Consider the following 8,333-nt stretch of genomic DNA (forward strand, 5'->3'; position numbering starts at 1 on the left):
AGGGACGGCGCAGGAGGGGAAGACCCTCTATGAGATGGATTGATTCAGTGACTGGGGTAATCGGGATGGGGGTGTCAGAGGCATTGCGGTTGGCGCAGGATAGAGCAGGGTTTAGGGCTGTTGTGCATAGGGTCGCTATGAGTCGCAAACGACTCGACAGCACATAACAACAAAAACAACAATGGTTAATGATGTTCAACATTAATTAGTTCAAATGCTTGTTGGCAGTTTATATCTTCTCTTTAAGTATTTTGCTCATTTTTTTGATGAAACTAGATCTCAAGATCATGAGTCTTTGTTAAATAAATTCTAAATTTGTAACCAACAAAAACTGAAACTTCAATTATATCAATTGTTATTCACCACTGAAACTACTAGCTTCATTCACGGAAAAGGAAGTGGCTTTAATAAAAACCCATTGCTATCAAGTCAGAACTGATACATAACTGACCCTGCAAAAAGTTTTCAGAGGCTGTACATCCCACAGGAGGCGACTGCCCATCTTTCTCTCATGGAATCTCTGTAGGATTTGAACTGTGGACCTTTGAGTTAGCAGCACAACTTTCTGCCACTGAACCACCAAAGCGAGCTCCCATATAACATAAAAATAACATAATAACACAAAAGTAAATTTAGTGTCTGTTTTACTTTTTTATGTTACAAAGCTTCTTACGAAGGAATTGTGGTGGCGTAGTCGATAGGGAATTAAGCTGCCAGCCCAAAGGCCACTCTTGAGGGAAAAGATGGGCAAACTCTGCCTGTGCTATGTACAGCCTTGGAAATCTAGTAAAGAGTCAGCTATTAATTAGTTCCTGACTCCAAAACAAGTTTATTTTGTGGTTGGGTTTTGGGTTTTTTTAGAAGTTTCCTAAAGGTTATGTTGTTGTGGTTATGTGCCGCTGAGTCCCCTGTAACTGGAGGTTATGACCATTTAAAAATACAGCTTGGGTTCCTAGTAAATACCTATGCTCTCCCTGAGATATTCAATGAATTTAAAAAAAAAAATCAAGCAGCTGCCATCAAGTCAATTCTGACTCTTGGTGACCTATGTTTGACGACCAGGATTGTGCTCCGTCGAGTTTCAAGCCTGTAACCTTTTGAGAGCAAATCCCCTGGATTTTCTTTTTGAGGCATCTCTGGGTGTCTTCAAACTGTCGACCTTACAGCAAGTAAGTAGCCAAGCACCACTCAGAAATTCCAGTCAATATATATTGAATAATTATGTAAAAATAGTATATGTCTATTTACAAGAAAGTATCATACTATAGAGTGAGCCAGTAATTTATCTAATTATAGGGTGAGCCAATAACTTCTAATTACTAATATTAGCCACAAAACTGTATTTGATTCCTTTAGCTCCTCAAATGTACTTGAAGTAGGAATAAGTGATATGAATAATTTGCTTTTAGAAGTAAAAATTCTAAAAAAAATAAAGAAGTAAAAATTCTGTAAGGGCAATGAAGGGTATGTTTTTTAAAATGCCTTTCTTTTAATATCTTTTATTTCAAAATCAAGCCTATAGGAACAAGATATTTTATACAAAATGGCCTGAAAGAGGTCAAAATATTCGGAAAATAAGTATTTTCTACATTCCATATAAGAACATGAAAATATATTTTATGAGTTAAAACTTTCTCAACAAAAGTTACTTCCATTTCCACATACGGTAGATGTCAGGAAGTTGTCTTTGACTGCCCTCTAGCAGTTACAGAGAGGTATAACATATCTCCATGCTTCAATATAAAAATAGGATAATTCTTCAAGAATCGATGAATATAGTAAGCTTATTAACATAAGAAAATTTCACTCAGTTACCTCTTTCATTTCCTTCATAAATGTTGATGAATTTGTTTCAATATCGTCATCAGTACTGATTCTTGTAAAAATTTGTTCAGCAATTCTAAAAGAAGAATATTCTGCAGGAACATAAGAACCTGCAAAACAAAAATTCAAAGTATACTAAAATGCTTTCAAAGAATAGAACTACTACTTTTTAGTTTAACTCAGACTTCAAATCTATATAAGAGCTATATGGTAGAAATAACATGACACTTGAAGATACAGAATGTGGTCTTTGCCCCAAAATTTAGTATTTAGCCGTGAACAAAAATGTCAACTCCCACTCAACTTTTTTTATATAAAATCAAGGTAATACATGTCTTATTATTATACAAAATTATTTTAAAGCTCATGTAATATAATATATGTTTGAGTAAATCAGAAAAGGGTATTTTATAAACTTGATTAAAATTTTTAATAATATCGGTAGTTGCTATCAGGGACCTCTCCATAGTACTAACAAGGAACAATGTCAGTTTAGAAACCAAGATACACCTAATCCAGGCCATGGTCTTTACAATTACTTGCTACGCACCAGATAGTTGGACAATGACTAAGGATGACAGAAGAATTGATGCCTTTGAATTTTGGTGCTGGAGAAGAGTCTTGAACAGAAGAGTCATGGGCCAGCAAGAAAACAAATAGGTCTGTCTTGGAGACTGTGAAACCAAGTTTCTTCTTGGAGGTCTATCTTGGAGACTGTGAAACCAAGTTTCTTCTTGGAGGCTAGGATTTTGAAGCTCTGTCTCATATAATTTGGGCACATGGCTAATAGTGACCAATCCTTGGAGAAGGACATCATGCTCAAAAGAGTGGAGAGACAGCGCAGGAGAGGACAACCCCAGATGATTTGGATTGATATAGTAACTGGAGTAATAGGGGTAGGTGTGTGGAATCAGTAAGCTCGACTCAGACACGGCAGGCTTCAGAGCTGCTGTACATAGATAGGGTCACTATGAGTCATAGGGGACTTGATGGCACATAACAATAGAGAAAAAAAATCCAAAATACTCAAATTTGAAAGAAATGTTTATCAAAACCAAGTTGATAAATTATTAGAGAAAGACAGGCACTATCTATTATTAGAAAGGTTGAAACATACCCAAAAGCAGAATGAAGGTAAAGCAATAAAAAAGTGAATTTTCATTTATAAGACTTAGTTCCTGCCTGTGAAGTTAATATTTAAATACACTAAAATATTCACCTTTTGAAAATAAATCAATGTGATTGTGCTTATTAATGTACTTGTTTCTAAATAGAATAAGATATAAAAAACATTTGACGGTGTGGATCATAACAAACTATGACTAACATTGAGAAGAACAGGAATCCCAAACACTTAATTATGTTCATACATAACCTATATGTAGACCAATAAGTGGTTGTCTGAACAAATCAAAGGAATACTGCATGGTTTAAAATCAGGAAAGGTGTCAGGGTTGTATCCTTTCTCCATACCTAGTCAATTTGCACTGAATTATTATTAAGCAAATTATTCAAGAAGCTCTTCTCTGTGAGAAAGAATGTGGCATCAGAATAGGAAAAAGAGTCATCAATGATCTGCATAATACAGGTGACTCAACCTTGCTTGCTTGCAAATGAGGAAGACTTGAAAGTATGCTGTAGAAAAATCAAAGACTAGAGCCTTCAACATGGATTGCATCTCAACATCAAGAAGACAAAAATCCTCACCACTGAATCGATGAGCAACATCATAATAAACAGAGAAAAGATTTAAATTGTTAATAATTTCATTATACTTGGATCAACAATCAAAACCCTTGGCGCCAGCCTTTCAGGTGATCAGGAGACGTTTTATATCAGGAAAATTTACTGTCAGGGATCTCTCCAAGCTACTGCCAGAGTGCACACTATGTTTTAGTTATCAGAGTGACTGAGATAGAACTAAACCAATTAGAAAGAATTGCCAATGGATGACATTTGTAAAATCTTGCTGAAAACCTGACTTTGGTTAACAAATATTTACTGAAAGTGAATGACATTGGTAATAGACCTACTCACAAATAACTATTTCTTTTTAAACACAATTCTCTAATAAAGTTTTCCAAAAGATTACACAGGAAAGCAAATGCAAAATTACCAACTATAGAACACAGGCAGTGTCTGGGTATGAATATCCAATTTATGTACAACACCTATTTACTGGTTAAACTGGTTCTGCCATGGATAAGAAGTGAACAGGAACAGATCCGACATTTTACAGATAATATTTTAAGCAGTGAAAACTAAGTCAGGTGCTGATTGTGGAACAGACTGTTACTACTCATATGCATGCTCAAATTAAAGCTAAAGAAGGTTAAATTATATCCAAAGGAATAAAAATTTGACCTTGAGTCTATTCCTCCTGGATTTAAAACCAACCAAGGAATAGATTTGAGGCCTTGAACACTAATGAACAAAGACCAGATAAGTTTTGGGAAGATATTAAGAATATTGTTCATGAAGAAAGCAAAAAGTCATCACAAAGAAGGAAGGGGAAAAAGAAGACCAAAATGTATGTCAGAAGAGACTCTGATTATTGCAATAAAACACCAAGAAGTCAAAGCAAAGGGGAAAATCATAAAGTTAAGGAGCTGAATAGAAGATTTCAAAGGGGAACTTAGAAAGACAAGGCAAAGGATAATAATGAAATGTGCAAGCTTCTAGAGTCAGAAAATCAAAACGGCCAAACTCACTCAGCATTTCTTAAGGTGAAGGAACTGTAGAACAAATTCAAGCCACAAGTTGCAATACTTAAGGATGCTATGGGCAGAATATTGAATGGTTCAGGAAGCATTAAAAGAAGATTTAAGGAGTATACTGAGTCATTGTACCAAAAAGAAGTGGCTGACGCAGAAGAATTTCAAGAAACAACATATGATCAAGAGGCAATGGTGATGAAGGAGGAAGTTCAGGCTGCTCTGAAGGACTTGGCAAAAAATAAAGCCCCAGGAATTGATGTATATCAATCAGCAAACAGATGCTGCCCTGCAAGTATTCACCAATTTGTGCTAAGAAATCTGGAGGACAATGACTTGGTCAACTGACTGGAAGAGATCCATATTTGTTCCCATTCAAAAGAAAAGGTAACCCGAGAGAGTGTGGAAATTATAGAACAATATCACTCATATCACACACTAGCAAAATCCTGCTGAAGATTATCCAGAAACAACTGGAACAGTACTTTGACAGAGAACTACCAGAAATACAAGCTGGGTTTAGAAGAGGTCACAGCACTAGAGAGACATTATTGCCAATGTCAAATGGATCTTGGCAAAAAGCAAAGAGTACCAAAAGAATGTCTATATCTGTTTCATTGACTATGCAAAGGCATTTGACTATTGGAATCACAACAAATTGTGGCTAAGCTTGAGGAAAATGGGAATACCAGAAACCTTGTTTGTGTTTATATGAAACGTATACCTAGACCAGGAAGCAGACCTCAGAACACAGATTCAGGGTCCTGGATTTAAGGAAAGTCTTCCTCAGATCTGAAGGTTCTGTTTCTTCAGAACCTGTAGTCCTGGCTTTCCTTAGAGACTGCTATGTATGTGTCTTGGCATAGATCTTTTCTTCTCTTTCTTTCTTTTTTTTAGATCTTTTCTTAAAAATGAGAAATTTACTATGCGGAGATTCTGGATGAAAGTTTGTATTTTACCCCTGTTCTTTCTTTCTTAGTGTTACTGACATCTTCCCTTCTCTGCCCACTTCCCTTTATTTTTATCTCTTGCAAGACAAAAGGTGATCTCACCCTAGATAAATTCTCTTTATATTGTCAGGGCTGTGACCTGATTAAAATGTATCTTGGCTCAAAGCAGAGAATACCAGAAAGATGGTTACTTGTGATTTATTGACTATGCAAAGGCATTTGACTATGTGGATCATAACACATTATAGGTAACATTGACAAGAAGAGGAATTCCTCAACATTTCATTATATTCATGCAGAACCTGTACATGAACCAATAAGTAGCCATTCAGACAGAACAAGGGGATATTACAGAATTTAAAATCAGGAATGGTGCGCCTCAGGGTTGTGTCCTTTCACCAATATGTATGCTGAGCAAATAATGTGAGATGATGGATTATAAAAAGAAGTGGTCTCAGGATTAGATGAAAACTCAACTTGAGTCATGTAAATACTACTTTGTTTGATGAAAGCAAAGAAAATTTGAATAACTTATTGAAGGATTTCTTGAACTTACGGGAAGAAAAGCTGAACCCTGTCCTCTCCTATCCTCACATTTCCTGACATGCCAGAGTCCACTGCAGCAGTCACTGTGTCAGTCCATCTGGTGAGGGTCTTTTTCTCATTTACTGACCTTCTGCCTTTCCGAGCCTTGTGTCCCTCTCCAAGGAATAGCCCCTCCTAGCAACATGCCCAGAGTATATGAGGTGAAGCTTTATCATCTTTGCCTCCAAAGTGCACTTTGGCTACACTTTTCCCAAGATATACTTGTTTGTTCTTTTGGCAGTCCATAGGATATTCAGTGCTCTTCTCTAACATCACAGCACAAAGGCATCAATTCTTTTTGTCACCTTTATTCATTGCTCAGCTCTCAGAGGCATATCAAGTGATTAGAAAGATCATTCCCTGAATCAGACGTACCTTAGTTGTCAAACTGACACCATTGCTTCTCAGTAATTTGGGATTTCCTTGCCAGAGCAATAAAATCTCCTGATTTCCAGACTACTAGGACCAAGGGCTTAGGCAGTTTCATTATAATATGCATAAAAACCAAAAACAAACTCAGTTACTGAGTTGATTTCAATTCATTGTTGTTACTATGAACCACTAAACAGCTGACCTTCCAGCAGATTTTCAGAGGCAGAAAATCACCGAGTTTTGAGAAGACTGCTCATCTTTCTCCTGTGGAGCAGCTGGTAGATTTGAACCCTGTGCCTTCATAGTGGCAGTGCAGCTCTTTATAGTGGTATTCTAGATTCCAACTCATAGTGACCCCTAACAGGTTCTCAGGCTATAAATCCTAGTGAAAGGAGATTGTTTATCTTTCTCCTGTGGAGCAACTGGTGAATTTGAACCACTAGAGATACGCAGCCTTTATGGCAAACAGCACAACATGCTACAGACTATGCCACCAGATCCCCTTATACAGGAGTAATAAAAAACTTTTGAAAATGTTTGCATATGGTAAATATAATTAGCTCAAATAACATTTCTGTTATATTTTTCACCATAATAAAAAGTTATAAACTATGGGTAGTGACAAAAAAAGAGAGAATAAATAATAATTATCTTCAAATATTTGACTATGACAAAGAAGACAGACTAGATTTACTCTTAGTGGCAGAGAAGAATTAGGCTTAATGAACAGAAGTTACAAAAAGTTGATTTCAATTAGCAAAACAAGTTCTCCATATAATTAGTTATCAAATAAGTGGTCAATGCTCATCATGGCTATTCCAATAAAAGTAGGATTATTATGCACATATGAATCAGATATAAGGGGTGAGAAATTAGATGAAAATGTTCTTTTAATTCCAGTTAAATTCTTAGTTAAACTCAATAAAATATTTATCCCTTATTTATTCAAATCTGATTTGATTTCTTTTTTTAAAGGTTGTGTGTTTTTTATTTTATTTTATTATTATTTTTGTGTGAGTGTACCATCAAATCAGATCTGACTGGCTCAGGAGGAGATTTCCCCTTTGTGGATTCAAGCCATGCACCTTTGGGATTGCAGTGCAGCTTCTTGCCACTAGGCCACCAGAGCTTGTCCTCACATGGTCATTAATCATTATTGTTCAACGCATTGATTTGATTTTTTTTTTTTTTTTTTTAGCCGAATTAACAAAGTTTATTTCGAATTCGAACCCAGGCTCCCGCGTGCTGACACAGCATATCCAGCCAAGAGCTGATTTGATTTCTTAATACTAAAGGTAAATACTAAGGTATGAGTTGACTCTAACTCAATGGAACATAACAATAGTAAATTTATATTAATTACCAGTATTAGTACTGCAGTGTATCCTTTCTAGTGTATTCATTACACTAGACTAGGTTTCACAACCAGCACTACTGCTACTGTGGACTAGGTAAATCATCCTTGTGGGGAGATCACATATTCTATGAAATAGGAGATGTTTAACACGGGAGTGGCATCCACTTCCTAAACAACATAACTCTGGAAACTCTATGAACTTTGATAATGTCTATAGTTATACAAAGGCCTCAAGCCTTTTGCTTATAGGGTCACTGTGAGTCATGCTTGATGCAATGGCAATCAACAATAACAACAACAGAATTTCTGGCCTCAAAACAGCTGCTGTTGTTGTTGTTATGTACCATCGAGTCAGAACTGTCCTTCCACTGTGTTTTCAGAGGCTGCACACTGCATGAGAGGAGACTGTCCATCTTTCTCCTGCAGAGCAGTTGGTGGACTCAGACCTTATGACTTTGAGTTAGCAGCAGAACTCCTTATTACTTGGCCACGAGTGCTCAAACAGTCTCTAGATGGAACAATAAAAAATTA

The 8,333-nt window shown here is 36.3% G+C and overlaps 1 protein-coding gene across 1 annotated transcript in view; it reads right to left on the bottom strand.

Annotated features, from left to right (window-relative positions):
* MSH4 (mutS homolog 4) overlaps positions 1–8,333 on the bottom strand; it is a 142,943-nt gene that overhangs the window by 33,312 nt on the left and 101,298 nt on the right. The window contains exon 15 of the mRNA XM_006888613.1: positions 1,816–1,934. Coding sequence (XP_006888675.1) covers positions 1,816–1,934 — 119 coding nt within the window. The remainder of the gene's footprint in view (positions 1–1,815; positions 1,935–8,333) is intronic.

The sequence above is a fragment of the Elephantulus edwardii genome, unplaced genomic scaffold, assembly GCF_000299155.1.
Source record: "Elephantulus edwardii isolate Elephantulus edwardi_28Jun2011 unplaced genomic scaffold, EleEdw1.0 scaffold00069, whole genome shotgun sequence".
In the NCBI taxonomy this organism is placed as follows: domain Eukaryota; kingdom Metazoa; phylum Chordata; class Mammalia; order Macroscelidea; family Macroscelididae; genus Elephantulus; species Elephantulus edwardii.